Source organism: Triturus cristatus, chromosome 10, assembly GCF_964204655.1.
Source record: "Triturus cristatus chromosome 10, aTriCri1.1, whole genome shotgun sequence".
Classification (NCBI taxonomy): Eukaryota; Metazoa; Chordata; class Amphibia; order Caudata; family Salamandridae; genus Triturus; species Triturus cristatus.
Genome location: NC_140593.1, coordinates 555,653,287 through 555,674,641, shown reverse-complemented (window position 1 = coordinate 555,674,641; position 21,355 = coordinate 555,653,287). Strand labels below are relative to the sequence as shown.

At 48.3% G+C, this 21,355-nt stretch overlaps 1 protein-coding gene across 5 annotated transcripts in view; it reads right to left on the bottom strand.

Moving 5' to 3' along the window:
* LOC146789716 (tetratricopeptide repeat protein 21B-like) overlaps window positions 1–21,355 on the bottom strand; it is a 514,157-nt gene that overhangs the window by 124,121 nt on the left and 368,681 nt on the right. For all 5 annotated transcript variants that reach the window (XR_014970145.1, XM_085632051.1, XM_085632050.1 and 2 more), the window contains one exon: window positions 19,273–19,497. Coding sequence is in view for 4 of the 5 variants with exons in the window: in XM_085632051.1 (XP_085488177.1) it covers window positions 19,273–19,497 (225 nt within the window). In the remaining variant the exon portion in view is untranslated. The remainder of the gene's footprint in view (window positions 1–19,272; window positions 19,498–21,355) is intronic.

Here is a 21,355-nt window from a genome sequence, read left to right as displayed (position 1 = left end):
ACGTTCTGGACCTAATCCTGAACTGGGAGAGGTGTACCAAGAGCACCCTCATAATGGCAAGAGAATACGGTTTCTGGCGCAGGGTTGGTGCATGGAGCGCAGTTGTAGCAGCGTACCATGGTTGGTGGATTATAGTGACAAGCTTGTGTGGCACATAAATGCACTTACAGACTCATTCATACAAAGTTCCACAGCTCACAATGAACCCAGAATGGGACATCCTATGCTTGGTATATGTGCACTAAACGTGACAGTGTGCTGTGCATGAGTGATAAAGGCTTCTGGGTTCCATTTTGAAAGCCCACAGCCTAGACCAGAGTACAAGATGGAGGAGTGGTTGCTTTCTCCAAACAGCACATGTATTGATGGCGTCTCCGAGATGGGAGGGGAGCACCAGATGCTATAGTGAGGAAAGAAAAGACAGGCTTTCCTTAGACGTGCCAGGGCCCTTCTTGATACATGGGGCTGTAAGTGACTGACTGCAGCTGCCAGTAGGAAGATGGCTTGAGATAAAGGATGAGGCCTCCAGTATCTGTTAATAGGGAAAGGAGCCTTTTGATGGGGCACAGGTTCTTGCCTCTCTAAATGATCCCTGTGAGGAGGGGTTGTAAATAATTGAATGTGGCCTGCTCCCACCTCTTAGTAATTCTATGGTGGCCACTCCACCTGCACAGTGCCTTGCTGGGCAGAGCATCCTTGCAGAAATAGGACAAGCTTGGAAGGTGGCCTGGCCAGGACCCAAACCGGTTTCATGGAAGCAGACCTGGAATGCACATCCTGCAGCTGCAAAACCAGTATAAAAATGGAATCTCAAGACCCATCATTGTTCGTTGGTATGGTCTCTTCTACACAGGAGGGGTACTCACAGAGTACTCAGGGACGACTATGCAGCAAGGGTTGGGATTGCACTGACAGCCGACTTCACAAAGGCATGGGAACATGGCCTGGAATCGGATTTGAAAGAGGAATCACTGGACTGTCCTGGGTTCCAAGATAGCCTACCTGTGAGTGAGGGAAGGAAGCTCCAACATATCGGTCCGGCAGAATCTCTCTGAACAAGTGCATCAAAGGTCTTGCAGCACTTCCAGGTCGGGCACTTTAACCTTCATCATTTATCCCCATTGTATCTACCAGGCTCCTAGAGCAGTGCACGTGTGTGGTAGGCCACACTAAAGCTGGGATAAAGGCCAGCTGGTTGTCCGTGTGCCCTACAAGTGGAATACATGATTGCAGCACTGATACGTGCCTTGGGGCCACTTTTGGAAGAATTTAGGTCATCGCCTCGAGGTACTGTATGCCAAAGATAGTACCTGGCATTCGTTGTGCCAAAGAACCGTCATCTGCCGGTGTGTAGCCGTCGCCATCAAGAAGAAGCACCAGGTGACTCATCGTTGTGCAGGAGTACGCTGGAACATGAATGTAGTATCTACTGAAGCGCTGGAATGAACTGGGATCTTGAGCCCACTACCCGGAAGAGGGGCCCCATCAGAAGGTTCCACTCCTGCTGTGACCTTCAGAGTGATGTGCTGTGTGGTCAGATGCCACATGGCTCCTGATGAGATTTCCACCGGTGAGATCCTACTGCAGTAAGAGGGAAGAGTGCAGTATCGTGCGGCGACTATGAGCTTGGTGAGAGACTCAATGGCCCTAGACCTGAGAGACTGAGTGCTAAGACTAGATAAAAGGAGGAAGAAGAATGAGCTGCACCTAGCTCGAAACGCAGAACCAAAGTGTTAGAGTAGAAGTGGAATGCAAGTTAAGCATCCGGCATTGGGCAGTGGCTCCTGGCTGTGTAAGGGTTGGCTGCCATATGATGGTTTTACTACATTTAAATAAAGTCCAGATTACTTTTCACTCGTATTGCCCTTATTTGTAGACCAACACAACACATTGTAGTCAACCTTTCCACAGCAAGGAGCAACTATCCAGGATTCCTAACTTGCATTCCACTTTTAATTTGTGACAATCCATTCTGTGAACAAAAAGAAAACAGTCCATGATAGTTGCCAGCCAGTATTCCACATGCAGTACTGCCGGTTAATGTTTACAAATTCCTACTGTTTACTGCCACTATCAGCCAACAAACACTATCAAATGTGGCTCTTCCACTTCTGACAGATGATGACAGGAAGGTGAACTTAAACATTTCGAGCCTAGGACGTTGAGGCCCTAATTCCGAGATTCTTTCAAGCTGTGTCTTCTGAGATGTAAGTCATTGTTCCGGGCATTCTAATGGATGTTGTGGGTATGGACGTTCACATAAATTTAGGCCATCACTTGGGATCTGGACTCGCTGGGTGCCTGGTATCTTTCTAATCTACTCTAGACCCATTAAATGAGGATTGTGTGGAGTCTTGTCTGTCAGGACACCTATACATTTAATAGAATATTAATGCAATGGGGGTTCCTTGGCAGACAGACAGCGTCACTAAGGCTGAGCTGGAAGCTGTATCTGCTCCAGGTGAGGCCATTCATGTACCTATCTAACGTACAATAACCCATCTTATCAAGCCTTGTGTACTCAGTACTATTAAATAGATCATTCAGCAGAAAGATGCACCAGAGTAGATGCTGATCAGTTGGGGGGAGGGGGAAAGGTGTCGGACCTTTGAGGTAAGCACAGGAAATAAACAAGCTACATGAGATTGGGTACTGTGCTAATTATGCGTGCATAGCTTACATCACACCCATCCCCAGATTGATCTAATGCTTTGTTAAAGAGATCAGTTTTCTGTACCTTTCCCAAGCTAAGGTCATTTGGTTAGGCTCTAAGGGCCTTTTAAGCGGGTTACACAACTTTTGGACTTTTATGCTGGGACATTTTCCTCATATTTCATTGATCTTAAATTTTATTTTGGAATGGCTTTCAACTATGCAATTGGGAGATTCTGGTCAGGGCATTGCGAGTGACCAGATTATGCCCTTACAGTGGATCACAGAGACTATATTGTAAACAATATCGTTGACAAAAATATTGTGTCAAAACTATTGTTTACCACAATATTGTGATCCTATTCTTATAATGGCAAATTAAAAAATATCAGAAAAAGCTCCACTGTAGGGGAAGCGTTAGACTTCGAGGGGTCAACTGTACTATTCCCACTCCAACCTGTGCAGCAATAGGGAAAGCGCTGGTCTTTGGAGGGGTGAAATGTACTATTACCAGCCCAAACAACATAACAGAAGGGAAAGAGTAGAACTTCAGAGGGGTTACATTTACTATTCTTACTCCAAACAGGGCAACAGCAGGGAAAACATTAGATTACAGAAGGGTGAAATGTACAATTCCTACTTCAGTCAGCACAACAATAGAGAAAGCGTTGGACTTGAGGGGCATTATTAAAATTTCCATTCCAGTCTGTGCAACAGTAGGGAAAGCATTGGATTTCGTAGGAGTGAAATGTATTATTTACGCTCCAGTCAGCGCAATAGTAGGAAAAGTGTTGGGCCTTGCAGGAGTAAAATATGCTATTCCAATTTTAGTTTCTGCAACAGTAAATAAAGCATTGGATTGCTGAGGGGTAATACTTACTATTCCCACTTCAAACAGCACAACAGTATATTACATAGTCAAAAAAGAATTAAATAATTAAAAATTAACACATTTTAAAAATTACTTAAATTCTCACCCTAGACCCCTACAACTCTAGCAGCCTGCAACTAAAATATAAGTAAAATGAATAAGTATTCCATAAATTACATAAATAAAATTAATTACTTAATTAACCATTCATTGTTAATCATTTTTTAATTAACTTTCCACCCTATACCACTACAAACATAGCCCACAAATAACATATGACTAAAATAAATCAATAGTACATAATTTACATTATAAAATATCCATAAAAATTGAAATAAATTTATTAACTAATTAACTTAATTTCCACCCTATTTCCCAATGAACTCAACAACCCACTACAAAACTATAAATTACAAAAAATTAAATTAAAAATTCTACATTTCTTAAAAATGTCAAGCTATTTAAAAAAAAAACCTTTATATAAACAATAGTAAAATGAATATATAATTAAAACATTACAATAATTCAAAAACAAATTTTTAACCACTATATTATTGAAAACTATATTAAAAACATTGATATTATTGAACAAGTTACTTACCTTCATTAACGATATATCTGTAAGAAAAATTAGTTCGCTATAGATTCCTTACCTTAGAATTACCCCAAGGCGCCAGACTGGATCTGGAAAGTTTTTCGGCAGCAGTACCTCAGCGCGTCGGAAGGTGGCGTCGGTTGGCTCAGCGTTCCTCGTTGGCGTCGTGTTGCCGGGATGAAGTTGCGGTAACTACTTAGACGCCGCCCACGCGTGCGGACGTCAATTCTGTACACGACTTTCTGCGCCAGAAACGCAGAGCCATGCAACACACTAACCACTGGTGCACAGAACTAGGGCCCTGAAAGGATATCCTTAACCCTAGAAATCAGTTCGCAGAACGGAGAGGATGGGTGAGGCGGTAAGGAATCTATAACTAACTAATGTTTCTTACAGATATATCGTTACTGAAGGTAAGTAACTTGTTCATCATAAAGAAAAACATTATTTATAGATTCCTTACCTTAGAATAGATACCCCAGCAGTACCAACCCCGGAAGTTGGTCTGCGAACCAAGATCACACCAGAAGGTCCTGGGGAACAGAACGGCCAAAGAAGCCGTCTCTCCGGACTTGGCGGTCAAGGCAGTAGTGTTTGGTAAATGTGTGCAACGAAGCCCATGTAGCTGCCTGACAGATGTCATTAAGAGGCACTCCTCGCCCCCAAAACAGTAGTTGCTGCCGTCGCCCTGGCGGAATGGGCACGCAGCCCCGCTGGAGGCTCCTTCTTTGCCCGAGAATAGCAGGCTTGGATACACAAAACGACCCACCGGGAGATAATCTGCTTGTGTACGGCCCGACCTTTCTTGGCGCCCACGTACCAAACAAAGAGCTGGTCATCCACCCAGAACGTTTGGTGCGATCCAAATAAAAGGAAAGCAAACTTTTGGGTCCAGACAGTGGAGACTCTCCTCCTCTTTCGAAGGAGGCGGAGGCAGAAAGAAGGTGAGCAAAGTGATGGTCTGTCCGATGTGAAAGGCAGTGACAACCTTGGGCAGGAAGGATGGACACGTCCTGAGAACTACCTTGTCCAGATGGACAGACAGGAAAGGAGGCTGAGAAGAAAGCCTGGCGCTCGCTCACTCGTCTGGCAGATGTGATGGCAACCAGGAATGCAGTCTTAAGCGTTAAAATTCTCAAAGGACAGTTATGAAGCGGCTCAAAGTGAGCGCACATTAAATAAGCTAAAACCAGATTCAAGTCCCACTGAGGTATAATGAAAGGAATAGGAGTAAAGAGATGAGTTATGCCTTTTAAGAAACGATTGAAAACCAGGAACTTGAAAAGAGAAGGCTGAACTGGAAGCCGAAGGAAGGAAGAAATGGCCGAGAGATAGCCTTTGATAGTGCCCAGAGCAGAGCCCTGCTGGGCCAAAGAAAAGAGGAACAAGAGAACCTCAGAAAAAGGGTCAGAGAGGGGATCCACAGCCTTTGCTGTGCACCATGCCAGAAATTTGTTCCACCGACAGGCGTATACCGTCTTAGTGGAGGGATGCCTGGCTGCCAAGATGACATCACAGACTATGGGAGATAGGTCAAAAGACGTCAACTGCCGCTGCTCAATCTCCACGCAAGGAATTGGAGGCAGGACAGGTTCGGGTGGAGGACCGTCCCCTGCTGCTGCGACAGAAGATCCTCCCGAAGGGGCAAACGGGTCGGAAGATCGATGGCCATGCTGAGCAGCTCGGGCTACCAGACTCTTTTTGCCCAATCAGGAGCCACAAGGATGACTTGGGCCCGGTCACGCCCGATCTTCTTCAGCACTGTGGGCAGAAGTAGTATTGCCGGAAAGGCGTACAGCAGACCACAACTCCACTCACGATAAAAAGCGTCACCTAGCGAGTGCCGCCTTGGAAATTCCAACGTGCAGAATTGCTGACATTGCACGTTCTTTTCGGTGGCAAAAAGATCTAACCAAGGCTCTCCCCACTGTCGAAAGAGACTTGCACCACCTCCGAGTGAAGATGCCATTCATGATCCATCATGCACCTGCGGCTGAGTTAGTCCGCCCTGGCGTTCGGAGAACCTGCCAGGTGTTGAACCACCAGGGAAAGGCCCTGATGCTCCAGCCATGTCGAGAGGCGGAGGGCCTCCTGACATAGGGTCCACGAACCCACCCCGCCCAGTTTGTTGCAGTACCACATGGCGGTGGTGTTGTCTGTGAACACCTGTGCTTCTCTTCCCCGGAAAGAGGGAAGGAATGCTTTTAGTGCAAGACGAATCGCCCGAAGCTCCAGAAAATTGATGTGGAGCCCGGACTCCGCTGGAGACCAGAGGCCTCTGCTCTCTGCCTCTCCCATGTGGCCACCCCATCCCAGAAGGGATGCGTCTGTCACCACTGTGTGGTCTGGTTGGGGAGGGGATCTGCTGTTGACCCAATCCTGGTTCGTGAACCACCACTGCAATTGAAGTGCAGTGCCCTCCGAGATCTGGACGCTATACGACAGATTCCCCTGATGCTGCGCCCACTGGAACTTCAGGTCCCACTGCAGAGTCCACATATGCCACCTGGCATGATCGACCAGCAGGATGCAGGAGGCCATGAAGCCCAGCAGCCTCAGGGTCATCCTGACCGAAACCTGGGATAGAGGCTGAAATATCGGAATCATAGCCTGAATATCCCGGACTCACTGTTGGCGAAGATAGACCCGAAACCGCGTTGTGTCCAGAACCGCTCCAATGAAGGAGGAGCTACTGAGAGAGACTCAGGTGTGACTTCGGCACATTGATGGAAAACCCAAGCAAATGCAGGAGGTCGGCTGCAGTCTGGAGGTGGGAGATGACTGCCTTGGGCGAGCCCGCCTTCAACAGCCAGTCATCGAGATAGGGGAAGACTGAAACCCCTGACCTGCGCAGATGAGCTGCGACCACCGCCATCACTTTCGTGAACACACGAGGGGTGCTGGTAAGGCCAAAGGGGAGCACGGTAAATTGAAAATGCTCATGGCCTACCGTGAACCGTAGGTAACTACGGTGGGCCGGCAGGACAGCGATGTGAAAATAAGCTTCCTGCAAGTCCAACGCTACCATCCAGTCTTCCAGGTCGAGGGCAGACCAGACCTGAGCAAGTGTCAACATCTTGAACTTCTCCTTCCGGAAGAAGTGGCTGACGTCCCTGAGATCCAAGATAGGACGCAGGCCCTTGTCCTCCTTGGGGACAATAAAGTAGTGGGAATAACCACCACGACCTACTTCTGGGACAGGAACACGCTCGATGGCTCCCTTGGCAAAGAGAGGCATAACTTACTGCTGGAGAAGGGCCAGATGATCCTCCGACATGCGGTGGTATTGCGGTGGCATGGCTGGAGGGGTAGCCTTGAAGGGGAGGGAGTAGCCCCTTCGGACTGTCTGCAAAACCCACCTGTCCGACATGATGGTGCGCCAGAGGGGGAGGTGATGGCGAATCCTGCCACCCATTCGCGTTTGATGGGCCTGAAATGTCGGACTAGGAAGGTTTGGAGGCTGCTGCAGAGGAGGGGTTGGTGGACTGGCCCGCCCGCTGGCACCTGGAACCACGACGGTTGTTCCCACATCCCCAGCTGCGTTGGGGCTGAACAGTCTGCGCCGGCCTGTGGCTGCTGAACAGCCTGCGCCGGCCTGTGGCACTGGGCGGGACGTAACAGGGCACCCCTTCCGAGCCACGAAAGGGGCAAAGGCAGACTGAGCAGGGCGGGTGGTGGAGAGGCCCAAGGACCTGGCTGTAGCCCGAGAGTCCTTAAAGCACTCTAGCTCGTTGTCTGCCTGGTCGCCGAAAGGGCAACGGCCATCAAAGGGCATGTCCATAAGGGTGGATTGGACATCCCCAGAAAAAACAGTCGAACACAACCAGGCATAGCTTCGAAGGGCTACTGAAGTGGAAATCGTCTTGCCAAGGGCGTCAGCGGTATCCAGCCCACAGCGGATGGTAAACTTCGCCGCGTCTCTCCCCTCGGCAACTGCACGGGAGAGTACGGCCCGGGCCTCCTCAGGGCACTAAGGTAGCACATGCACCACCATATCCCACACAGAGTGGGTGTACCGACCCAACATGCGGTGTTTACCGACCGCAGTCCCAAGCTGGCAGAATAAAACATTTTCTTTCCAAGGGGGTCTAGCTTTTTGGATTCCCCATACGGTGGTGCGGTAGGGAAGGCACCCTTAGAAGTGGAGGCTTGAACCACAAAGCTCTCAGGAGTGGGGTGTTGGGAGAGGAAAGTGGGGTCGCCCAGTGCCGGGCGATCATCCTGTCCATGGGAGCCCCTGTGTTGGGCCTGGACTACGTGCCCAAAAGGATGTCCGTGAGGGCTTTATTAAGCGGCAGCAGGGGCACCGAAGAGCTCGCTGCCGGTTGAAGGACCTCTGTCAGGAGGTTAGTCCTGCCTGCCACCGTAGGTAGCTTGGAGGTGGAGAGCCTCGTCCGCCCTACGCAAAACCACTGCATATGACGCTCCCTCCTATGTAGCCAAGGTAGGAGGAGACAATATGCCTAGGTCTGGGAGGTATCCCGACCCCTGGCATCCCCCAGTTCCTCTCTTCAGTCCGGATCATACTCCAACTGGTCTGTCAAAGGGTCTCCAGAACCCTCCCAGTTTTCCTCACCCTCCTCTGGCTGCCAATCTGGCTGAAAATGGCCAGGGTGGAACACCGGGACAAAAGTACCCATTGGCACCGGATCCGGCATCGGTCCACGCCGGTCCGGCTCTGTGTGTACATTGGGGCAGACCCCCAGCCGGCGCCGGCTGCAGAGATCGTGCCGGTGGAATCGGCGCCGGTGGAGGTGTAACGAGATCGACCGGCGCCCATCCGGATCCAGGCCTGGATCCAAGGGGGCCCTGCAGTGCAGAGGCCAAAGCCACCGGTGTTGAAGGCCTAGGGCCCCCAGGCGAGTCCGCGGGGCCAAAGGTGCGCCGGCGGAGTTGGGCTGCCCAAAGATGGCACATCGCTTTGTTAAATTGACGAAGCTGGGCAGGGATCGCTCCCAGTCCCCGGAAGGGTGTGAAGGCCGGATTCGACCCTGAAGGCTCCGCACACGGAGCAGCGGGAGGGGCACCACCCGCACCCTTGGTCGTGTCGGCCGACGGATGAGGGGAAATCGAAGAGCGACGATGCTTCTTCGACTTCTTCTTGTGCTTCGACTTACCGGACCCAGAGTGTGAAGATTTAGAAGAGAAGCCGACTGCCGGGCCTCGAGGAGCTTTCAGGACCGCTCCTGCAAATACTTCAGGGCCATGGTTCGGTAGTCGGAGCACGACTTGGGGTCATGGTAGCACTCCAGGCAGCAGAGGCACACGCAGTGCGGATCAGTCACCGACATCAGTCGGTTACAGGAACCACATGCCTTGAAGCCGGGCATCCCTCGTGCACCAGAAGTCGGTTGAGACTCAAAAACGAAGTTGACAAAAGTCGCAAAAAAGTCAGTCAAAAAATGACTGGGGGATACCGCTCTCTCCTGATCTGCACTTTCTGGCGCGGAAAAAGAAAGAACTGACTTCAGCACGCGAGGGCAGCGTCTATGTAGCTACCGTGACGTCATTCCGGCGACCACGAAGACTGACACAGAGTCTACCGATGTCACCTTCCAACTAACAAGGGTACTGCTGACGAAAAACTTTCCGGATCCATGACATCTGGGGGTAATTCTAAGGTAAGGAATCTATAACTAACTGTTTTTTTCAGATGAAGATAAAATTCAAGCTATGGCCGGGAGTACGCTGAGGAACTAGCTCTGCATCTGCACATAATGTATGAGGAAGCCAGGAACGCTGCCACCCGCCTCCCTCCGTTCAGGCAGCCTTAATAGTAACTACCCTAAAGCCCAATCTGTATGCATTGTACAGAACTCTATCCACATAGATAAAATACTGAGCAAACTTCTTGCTCCTAAGACCCTTCCTCTCTTCCCAGATGTCATTAGCCCAGATCAGTTGGGCTTCGTTGCAGGACGTTCCACTGACCACAACCTTCATACCCTTTTAGCATTGCTCCACACATTAAATCTGCAAGTATCAGCGACAGTGGTGTTTCTTGATGCTACGAATGCAGTCGACTCACTAGAGTGTCCCTATCTTTTGCATCGCTCCAACCCATACACTTTTGTCAACAATTCCTTCAGTGGATCAGGATGTTGTATGAATTACCTACTGCCAGGGTCCGTGTCAATAGTGTGGTTTTCCCCCTCTTTACAATTAGTACAGGCACTTGACAGGGATGCCCAGATTACCTGATTCTACATGCCTTTGCCATGGAGCCACTAGTGGCAACATCAGCCGTACGTGGCCTAAATTATACGGCTCAAAGCCTTATGGTATCTATGCACACAGATGATGAGACCATTTATGTGAATGACCCTGTATTAAAACTTGTGCCTATGCTATGTGAATTCCCTACATTTGATGCTCTTTCTGGAATCACTATTAATGGGTCCAAGTCGTTTATCTTCCATCTGACTGAGACCACGATCCCCAATGGCGTTCCCAATGAAGTGGGCTAACACGACTGTACAATACTTAGGTATCTGGATAGGTGGTGACTTGGGACAAACTTGGCAAGAAAACTATGGTGCAGTTGTTGGGTGCCAGAAGAGTGTATTCCTGTCTGGTCCATTTTGCCCTTGTCCCTTGCAGGGAGAATAGCCATCAAAAAGATAGTAGTGTTGCCCCAAAAATCTTTATATTTTAATGAAAAATCAGATTCCACTCTTGGAGGTCTTTTCTAAACAAGACAGATCGATCTTGACTCTCCTGGAGTGGGCTGGTAGCATCTGAGATTATCTTGGGATGTGCTAACCCTACCATTCAAACTGGGAGGACTGTGTGTGTCTGCTATAGAATGGTGTCATTACTGCCTGCAGGCTCAATTTGTGCACTACTGGGTTCATCCCATGCTGCATCTGCCCCAAGCTGCGGTAGAGGTGGATAACTCTGCCTTCATGCTTCTTGGCTATGGCAGTATGTGCAATGCCAATACTCCCCAGGGACACGATTGACACTGTTAAATGTACAGTGTAGGCATGGACTGGCTTAGTAGTAGTGCCTGTTTGGACTGTCTTTATTTGGCTAGCCTGAGGCTGGCTAACAATCCAATGGTGCCTCCCACGGGAGATGGGTGGGTTCTGTAGCAGCTGGGCTGACACGTTTGTTAGTTTGCAAGACATTCAGTCTCATACAGACTGTACTCGGCATATTCCTATACTGTCTCTTGCGCAGTGTCTGATTATAATCAAATATGTAGGACAAGGCCGCTGGGATTAAAACCAGAATGCTAGAAAAATAAGTCAGACCTGGAAGAGGTTTTGACTGAGGAGAGGTGGTGCTATTGCATTATCACTATCCCAGACAGCCATGCTCTCTCCGAACTACTGAATGCGACTCACTTATATTAAATTCCTACATCGATTATATTGTACACCTATTGGATTGTACAGGATGGGACTATTGACCGATGCATGCTCTATGCACTGCTGCACAGCTGATGCTTATTTTATGCCCTTGGGGGTGTAGCAGAGTTCTACACTTTTGTTTTTGATTGTATAGATAAAGCGATCTGTGATAAGGTACCCAAAACACCTCCAGTCGCCCTGCTGGGCTATGTCAGGGGCAATCCAGATGGCACTCAAACTCACAGCTATGATGTGGTTTCTGGACGAGAGAGAATGGCACTGCATTGGAAGTGAAGTGCCTGCCCATGTATATGCTGCTGGTTGAAGGCTATGTCTTATTACTAGGAGAAACTGGAAAAGAAGTGAGCACTTATGCCAATTAAATCTGGCTCAAAAGACATCTGGAGCCCCCTTAGAGCCTATTTATTTTTACAAGCTGAGCAGGAAACATGCAACAGCTGACACTGTGGGAACCATCAAGCAGTGACAAAATGCTATAGACCTAGGCACAATCACAAGGCAAATGGAACCTAACACTGCTGTATAACGTTGACTTTTACTTCTCATTCATAGGGTCGCACACACTCATATTGTTCAAATATGTGTAAAGAAGTATGCACTGTGGGAACTCTATTGTTTGCTTTATATCTTATGTAAATGTTTCAATAAATAAATAGAAACAACCCCATGAAGCTGTACATTTCTGAAAAGTAGACAATTCTCATTTCAGGGAGGAGGTATTTGGGTAGACGGCTCATGGTTTTACCAAAAACTAATGAAAGTAAGTAGGAAAAAACATATGTGACAATGTTTCCATCTGTAATTTCTTGCACGATGGCCAGTCGACTAAAGAAATCTATTATGTTCATCAGATCCGTCTGGTGGCAAGAAAGTAGTGCGTTTGTTGTTTGTCCAAAAACAAGCAACACCCAGATCCCTCACCCAAGCTGCAGATTACATCAGTTATTTTGTGCACCACCCACGCATCAATTCATAAGGTAAAATCTTATGTATGAAAAATGGGTATTAAGGAATGCTATACATGTTTTTACAATTTGCCCAAATATCAGACTTTTCGAATAGTGGCTACTTGTAGGACTCTGAATCTTGGATTAACTAATGTCATGCGATTCTATGTCAGGACCGGAGGCTCGGATTATGCTATACTTTCTCCGCTTTATTCAACAGCAGCCATTCAAAGTATACAAGAAACCACTACAATTCCCATAAAGCCTTGGGAATGTGTGGAAAAAAGGCAGATAGTCCATCCCAGTCTCCAGCCAATAAGCGGGAAGCCACGTGTTCATAATCCATCTTCTCTATTCACCATGCCTCTTTCTTCGCTGCTCGCAGCCTAGATAAGTGGCTTTTTCTCTCTTGTCGCATGACTGTTTAACGGCATTTAGCATGTTTAATTGTGCTGGTCTTGATTATATACTTGTAAATCGATTATATTTTTCTCGCTTTGTGAGTGTCTTAAGTATCCTGCACGGCTGCGGGAATGTTCTTGCACCTTTGCGGCCGTTTCGCTTTTGTGGTGTGGCTCTGCAGTGCAGTCCTCCCGCGGCTAGGTGGCACCTGAGCGCATCATTCGGTTGCAACGCGCAAACCGAATTCCTGTCATTCCTGAGGAGTTGGAGCTGCGCGCCGCCGGCCTGAGCCTTTGGGCCCTGGGGAGAGACGCCTCCACAGGGGTCCGTACTGGCCATGAGACCGTGATTTGCCTAGTTATTTCTGGCGAACGCCCTATTCAGGTTCAGTACTGTGATTTAACACCCCCCAGTGGGAGGGGTCCGTATCACATATTGCAGGCCAGAGACCTGCAGCAACACACTCCAAGGAGAGCCCCCCCCCCTTTTGATTCTGCACCGGGGTGTTTGTAGGTGTCCCCGGGCGTGACCAATGACCATGAGGCTTGCCCCACAAAATATTAGGCTGCACCCAGCCCCCCTTTTAATTTACCAGCCCCAGTGCTGTGCTAAATGATAATCAGTGCCCCACACAAAGCGCTTGGTACCCACGTGGTTTGTCGCCTACCCAGGGCTCTGGGAGGGGTCCAGCTAGCCCATTTAAGTTGGTACCTTGATAATGGAGCCCTATGATACGGACCAAGGAGAGAAAGACCCCTTGGCTGACTTCCCTTTGGATGATAGGTTTATGATGCGGCGGATGCTTCAATATATAGGGCAGTGTCAGAGGCAATGACACCCTTAGAGGAACGCCTCTCAGCAAATCGCACAGGCCTGTGCAAAATTGACAGTCCTTGCCCTGGGACGGGGGGGTACCCAAACGCCCAGTGAGGGTACCCCCTCGGCCCCACTTGACCAAGATGGGGTTCCGGCGAAACGCCCTGGCGAGGCTGGTGTGGATCTTGATGACTTTGCCAGGCTCAAAAAGGCCTTCCTGGCCAGCAAAACCCCGGCCCCCTTCTGCCCCTGTAACTCCGACTGAGGAAGACCACAGGGACACAGATGACTAGGGCCCCTACCGACCCTGGTTACCTTCTTCCAACCCTGCCATTCCTGCCCCAGGGGACCAGGGGTTGAGCGCAGATATGTTAGACCCGAGGACATCCTTCACCCGAGGTCTACCGAATGGGCCCTGGCAGAGAAGGTGGCAATCCATGTGGCGGGTGCATTCGGAAACATTTGGGGAAGGAGGAACGTAACTGTCTTAGAGCATCTTTTTGGGCAAGGGAAAACTGTGCGCTATTAATGGAGCGTCGCCGCTCCCTGATGATTAAGGTCGACCCCAAACTGGGTAATTTAGCAGACTCCGATGTGGGGCATATTGCGCAAGGGGGACTCTTCAGGGAACCCTTTATAAAGGATTTAGGGAAGTTCGTAAATACATTTACCTCCCTAGACAAAGCAAAAACTTCCATGAAGAAAGTTTTCCTGAACCGGGTTTTCCATTGGGCTTGCTGAGTTGGGGGGCGCTTGTCCGGCCGTCCAAATAACCAATATCCTCCCAAGAGGACAAGGCTCCCGCCACAGCCAGTTTCAGGACCAGACTCGCCAATTTCTACCCTACCCTATAATAGCAGAGGAAGAGGTGGCACAGGCGCAGATGCAACCAACGGCTCCGGTGAGTGTTCTCCGTTCTTCCCTTGTAGAAGTAGGGGGCCGGCTGGCAAATTTTTTCACAGCTTGGACTTCCATCACAAACAATGTCTGTGTGGTGCAGCCTGTGCGGGGATTTCAAATAGAGTTCTACGATTCCCCCTGGCAGGCCGCCACCCGCGACTGCTTTGCTTTTCGGAAACCGAGAAGAAGTTGGTGGACGAGGAGGTGTGTTCCTTCTTAGCCAAAGGGGCCATATCACAAGCGACCACAAATCCGCAGAGCTTCATCTGCAACATCTTTTTGGTCAACAAGGCCAATGGAGGCCAGTGGCCGGTTAGCAACCTCTGCAAGTTCAACGAATGGTTAGTCTACCACCACTTCAAAATGGAGGGAATCCACCTCTACCGGGATGTGCTTCGGCCCCGGGACTTGATGTTGCATCTGGACCTCAAGGACGCGTATCTCGCGGTTCCCATTTTTCCTCCTCACCAGCGGTTCCTGCAGTTCCTGTGGAACAACTAAACTTACAAATTCACCACCCTGCCTTTCGGGCTCTCTTCCGCTCCTTGGTGCTTCACGTAGGTTCTCAGGCCGGTCGTGTAACGCCTGCGGACGCAAGGACTCCGGTTAATAGTTTATCTCAACAACATCCTCATCATGGCGCAATGTCCACACAAGCTTGAGCTCCAGTTACAGATGGCAGTTGATCTCCTTCAGAGCTTGGGACGCATGGTCAACGAGACCAAGTCCCTCCAGGTTCCTTCCCAAGCTTCTTGATCGACTGTCAATGCTACTCTCAGCCTCCCTTTTCAGAAGGTGGCAAAGATCCGACACGAGTTGCGGAGAACCTTGATCAGACAGTGGGTCTCGCTGCGACATCTAGCCCGGGTCGTGGGCCTTCTATCATCTTCGATTCAGGCCATTTTTTCTGGCCCTCTACATTATCAAGCCATACAACGATTGAAAGCCGAGCACTTGCGCAGGGGCCTGTCTTACTCTCAAATGGTAACCCTGTCAGGAGGGGCACGTGCTGATATCGACTGGTAGGTGACCAACATGGAGGCCTGGAACGGTCAGGCAATCTTCAGGTCAGTTCCAGACATCGCCATAGAGTCAGACGCCAGCAGGTCAGGGTGGGGCGCCAGATGTGGCGAATTCTACACCGGAGGATCGTGGTCTCCTCACGAACAGTTACATACGAATAGCCTCAAACTGTTGGTGGGGTCCTTCGCGGTGAGATGCTGGACCAAGAGCTCGGTGCAGGCATGCGTCCTTCTCAAGATGGACAATGTATCTGCAGTACAATACATAAACCACTTGGATGGGCACTCGCCCCAAGGCCCTCTCCAATTTCGCAATTAGCTTCTGGCAATATTGCCTGGACCATCAGATTTCAGTCACAGCAGAGTACTTGCAGGGCCAAGCCAATCAGGGGGCGGATTTCCAGTCCCACAACTTCCGGGATTCGAGTCTGGAAACTCCACTGATGGTGTTTTCTTCCCTTTGGGAGAAGTGAGGTCCATTCACTGTCGACCTCTTTGCATCCAGACTGGAACATCAGACGCCCAAGTTCTTCAGTTGGAAGCCGGATCCCCTGGCGGCTGCCACGGATGCGTTCCTTCAGGACTGGTCACCAGAGACGGGGCTATGCGTTTCCCCTGTTCGCAATGATTACAAGGGCCTTGGTGCAGATCAGGCATCAGAGGGTGGAGGTGGTGATGGTCACCCCGCTGTAGAGATCTAAAGTTTGGTTTCCAGTTCTTCTGAAACTTTCTTGGATTTTCCAATCCTTCTTCCCCTCTTTCTAGAGGTTTTGCTCAACCCGGATCATCAGCCTCATCCATTGATCCTGGGAGGGTGGATGCCGCTCAGGGCATGGAGGATTACAGGGGACGATGGTCGCTCCCAGGCCTTTCGGACGCAACTGAGGGACTCTTATCCAGAGCCTTGGCCGACAGCACAGTCAAATGCTACCAATCCCTCCTGGAACCGATGGACCAGTTGGTGTTTACAACAGGGTCTTGATCCGGTGGCAGCAGATGTGATCCACATTCTCAATTTCCTGGCCTCCCTAGTAGAGGAGGGTTTGGCCTACAGGTCGATCAATTCCTTTCGCTCGGTGATTTCGGTGGGACACCTCCCAGTGGATGGCGCTCCTATCGGCGAACACCCCTTTGTGTGTTGCCTGTTGGGGGGTGTATGCCTGTCGCTCCTGCCACAACCAAGATACTCGGCGCTATGGGATGTCAACGTGGTCCCCAACCTCTTCCTATCCTTGCAGCCCAATCGCTTTTTGTCCAGAAAAGAGCTATCGGCCAAGCTGGCCATGTTACTCTGTTTGATTTCCTGTCTGAGAGTCTCAGACATGCGCGCCCTGGATATTACGGGCGCACTTTCTCACCTTCTGGTATTACCTTTACGATCCGTAGATGGACGAAATGTGGTACCAGGTCAGTTTCCCAGACTTCCCTAAGTTGTGTGTCATGGGTTGTCTCAAGGCGTATGAGTAGATGTCCGCAGAGCTCGGACCTCCGGGGGAACGTCAGATGGGTGATGCAAGAGGCTGGCCTTAATCTGCGCACGTTTGGCGCCCATTAGACCGGCGATGCAATACCTTCCAAGGCCTTCGCCCTCGGAGCCTGACTGGAGGATATCCTCAATGCAGCGGATTGGTACTCTAACTCAACCTTTAAGAGGTTCTATTTTAAACCCATCGTGAATATGGCTAGTTTGGTGGTAAGTAAGCTTTGAACTAGCATAATCCGAGCTCCAATCCTGACATAGAATAAAAAATGTCCTTGCTATTGTTACGGAAAGTTTCAATTCTATTAAGGACTTTATTAAGGCGAGGATTATCCCACCCAGTGATTCTGGAATGGAATAGTCCCCCCGGAACTAGTAAGTAATTAATTCGTTATTTTCTCAGTGCTGTGTTGAGCATGCTGGTGTTCACTGTCTTTGTCAGTTTGAGATTGAGATCATTGCAAGGTTTTGTTCACAGGATAAACCTAAGCCACGTGCTGGGTGTAATGTGGGCCTGTCGTCGTAGGAGGCAACGCAAATAAACAAGACTCATGAAAAAGAAGAAGTGGCTTTCGCACGTCGAAAGAGGCATGGTGAATAGAGAAGATGGACTAAACACTGTGGCTTCTCTCTCATTGGCTGGAGACTGGGATGGACTTCTGATTGGACTATCTGCCTTTTTTCTTTCCACATTCCCAAGGCTTCATGGGAATTGTAGTTGTTTGTTGTTTACTTTGAATGGCTGCTGTTAAATAAAGCGGAGGAAGTACAGCCTAATCCATGCCTCCGAGTCATTAATAGAATTGAAACTTTCTGTTACGATCGCTAGGAAATGTTTCATTCAGTTTGCATTTTGCAAACTGTTGTTCTATCTTGTACTCTGACATATATTTGGAACCCAAAAATGGAGAAAAAAACCAATTGCTAATAACAAATGTTCTACTATTCTGTGTTACCACGTGTTTCCTGCTAAATATGGTAGCCCACTTGTGTTAGTAGGCCTTTCATGCGCAAAAGGAAAAGCCCCAATATGCAACATGGAGACATCAAGATTAATCCTTGGAATTAAAACATTTGAGGATAAGGGTTGTGGCGGTAATTTGGCCTGGGTGGTAAACATCCAGCGTACCCTACCAATCCCAGACATTTCTGACAACTAGACACTCAGGGGAGTCCAGAGTAATGTGTCTTACATGATTCCTAACACTTTTTCTTACCCAGAACGCTCAGCAAATTTCGAGCTTTGGCTAAAATAATAGATTTTCCTCATCTATCTCGGGCAAAGTTCTGAAATCTGTGAGGACTGACAAAAGTCCTGCTATCCAGCATTCCTACACTTTTCCCAAAAAGAACGGTAACACACTTGTGTGGATGGGCCTATCACCCATAGAAGGAAAAGCCCAAAAATGAAGCATAGGTACATTAAGATTTTTTTGTGAAATTTCAAACATTTGGGAGACGAGGTTGCTGTAGTATTTGGTCCCAAAGCCAGTTGGCACTCCTAGGAACCTACCAGCCTCTGGAAACTAGACATCTGGGGGCTTCAAGATTCTGTGGCTTATGGGGATATCACCACATGTTCTTACGCATATTGTTCTCCAAACATCAAACCTTGGATAAAATATATGATTTTCTGCACATTTTTGAGAGGAAATGTTTCAGGAAGTGAAGGGATTGACAAAAGCCCTGCCACCCAGAATGTCCACACTTTTACTAATAGAATTGGTACACCCCTTACATGAGTAGGACTATCACCTGCAACAAGAAAGGACCCAAATTGCAACATTTTGTCTGAAATAACAGATTTTCCCAACATTTCTGAGATTTTCCAATCCCTCAGAGCTGTTAGGCTAAGGGAGGATTGGAAAATCCTTATTTCAGATGAATCTCCGATATACACATCATGCATTGTGTTGGCACTGAATCAAGAGCAAGAAGTGACAGTGACCCAAGAAGTAAGAAAAGCTCCTCTCTGGCATGTTCTGATCCGATTCATATCGCATACCCCGCTGTCAAGAATGTCGAAGGAGCCACTTTAACAAGAGTAGCAGGAATGATATTGACATTTACTACATAATAAAGACAATTTCACTTTTTTTAGGGGCAGTGTGCGCTGAAGAAAACTTCACAACCAATTCTTGACTTAATCTTTCAGCCTGAAGGCTACTAGTGACAAGTGATTAATTGGGTACTGGATTCATCAACACTAACCTTATTGTACTGTAAGCAACGTTTTAGTAGCTCAGTGGCAATGTCATATTTTGCTGACTTGATGTAGATGTCAGATAACAAAAGCCAGCTCTTCTCCAGGACCTCTGCATCTAACAAGGACCAACTCACTTTGGCAAGCCGCTTCAGTTGATTTCTGGCCCGCGGAGTCTGTTTCAGGAGCATGCAACACTGCGCTACTGCCAAAACAGCATCAACATTTTCTTTCTGGAAAGCATATTGAAATAAGAGTAAGGCAAATAAAAATAGAGAGGACAGGTAGTGGCAATGTTCACAGATCATCAGCTGATTGATGGTGGTCTGCTTATAATCATGCTTATATTATATAGGCACATTGCTAATCACGGTCTGAAATAAGTTAAAGTTGTTGAGAATGCAAACAATACAGAACCTCTTTGTGTGACAAGAGTTGGGTGCTTGTTGACAACTACCACAAGAACTATGCATTTGCACACACATCACAAGACCATATTTACCCAAGTAGCATAATAAGAGAACACCAACATCAAGGAATTTGTTATTTACTTTCAATAATGATCTTTCTGGTAGGTACTCTATCTATATGCCGATTTTCAAACTGGGAAATCGCCCTGAGGTGCCAGACTGGACCTAGAAACTCTTACTATAGCTCCTCTGTGCCGAAAGGTGTCACTGTGTGGTTCCACTCAACTTTGGATGTGAAATCACACAACCAAATAAGAAGTCGCACTACTAGCTGATAAGTATGTATGTATTGATATTTATATAGTGAAAACCTAGCTAGGATGCAACACAGCTGTATATCACTGGGGGGGGGGATGGAGAAGGTCTGCAAGAAAGTGTACTTCAAGTGGCTATAACACAAAGAACAAGTTACTTAGCTTCAGAAAGGCCTTATCTAGTAGAGACTTTATCTAGCCGCAGATTCCTTACCTTAGAATAATCCCCGGGTGTTAGATTGGATCCAGAATTTGTTTTGGGAGCAGTACACTTGCGCACGGTAGGTGGCATTGTGCACCTCCATGTAGCATCATCATCTGTGCCAGAAATGACGTGCACAGAGCCTATGTAGGCGCCACCCCAGCACGCTGAAGTCTGTTTTGGTTTGTGACTTTCCACACCAGGAGCGGGAAAGGCACAAAGAACACTGACCACTGATGTGAAAAACTAGGGCCATGAAAGGGGAATAGCCTTCACACTAGAAATCTGTTCACAGAGCAGGGAAGATGGGAGGGTCGGTAAGGAATCTGCGGCTAGATAGAGTCTCTACAGATAAGGCGTTACTGAAGGTAAGTAATTTGTTCATCTGCTAGAGATTTCTAGCCACAGATTTCTTACCTTAGAATGGATACCAAAGCAATACTTCCCCGGAAGTGGGTCTGCAAAACAATTTCACACTAAAAAGTCCTGCAAGACCGAATGGGCAAAGTGATCATCCCTATGGACCTGACTGTCTAGGCAGTAGTGCTTGAGAAAGGTATGGAGAGATGTCCATGTTACTGCCTGGCAGATGTCTAGGACTGGAACTCTGCATGCTAATGCAGTGGTCACAGCCTTGGCTCTAGTTGAATGAGCAAGCAAACAGTCAGGGAGTTGTTTTTTGGCATGCACAGCAGATTTTAATACATAGCACGATCCATTGGAAGATGGTTGTTTCTGCACGGCCTCCCATTTCTTGGCCCCGACATACCCCATGAAGAGTTGATGGTACACCCAGAGCAGTTTTACGTGATCAAGGTAGAATGACAACAGTCTATTTTTGGGCCCAGCCAGTGGAGTCTCTCCACTTCCTTAAAGAGAGGAGGCAGAGCGTAAAAGATAGGCAAAGTGATAGACTGGCCTATGTGGAACTGGGAAACTACCTTCTTCAAGGAGGACACTCAAATCTGAAGGACCAGTTTCATTGGAAAAAAGGAGATGTAGGGAGGTTGAGAGGACAGTGCCTGTAGCTCACTGACCCTCTGGCAGATGTAATTGCCACCAGAAAAGCCATCTTGATGGTGAGGAGCCTAAGTGGAAAAGAATGAAGCAGCTCAAAGAGTGCACATTAAGAAAGTAGGAACCAAGTTAAGGTCCCATTGAGGCT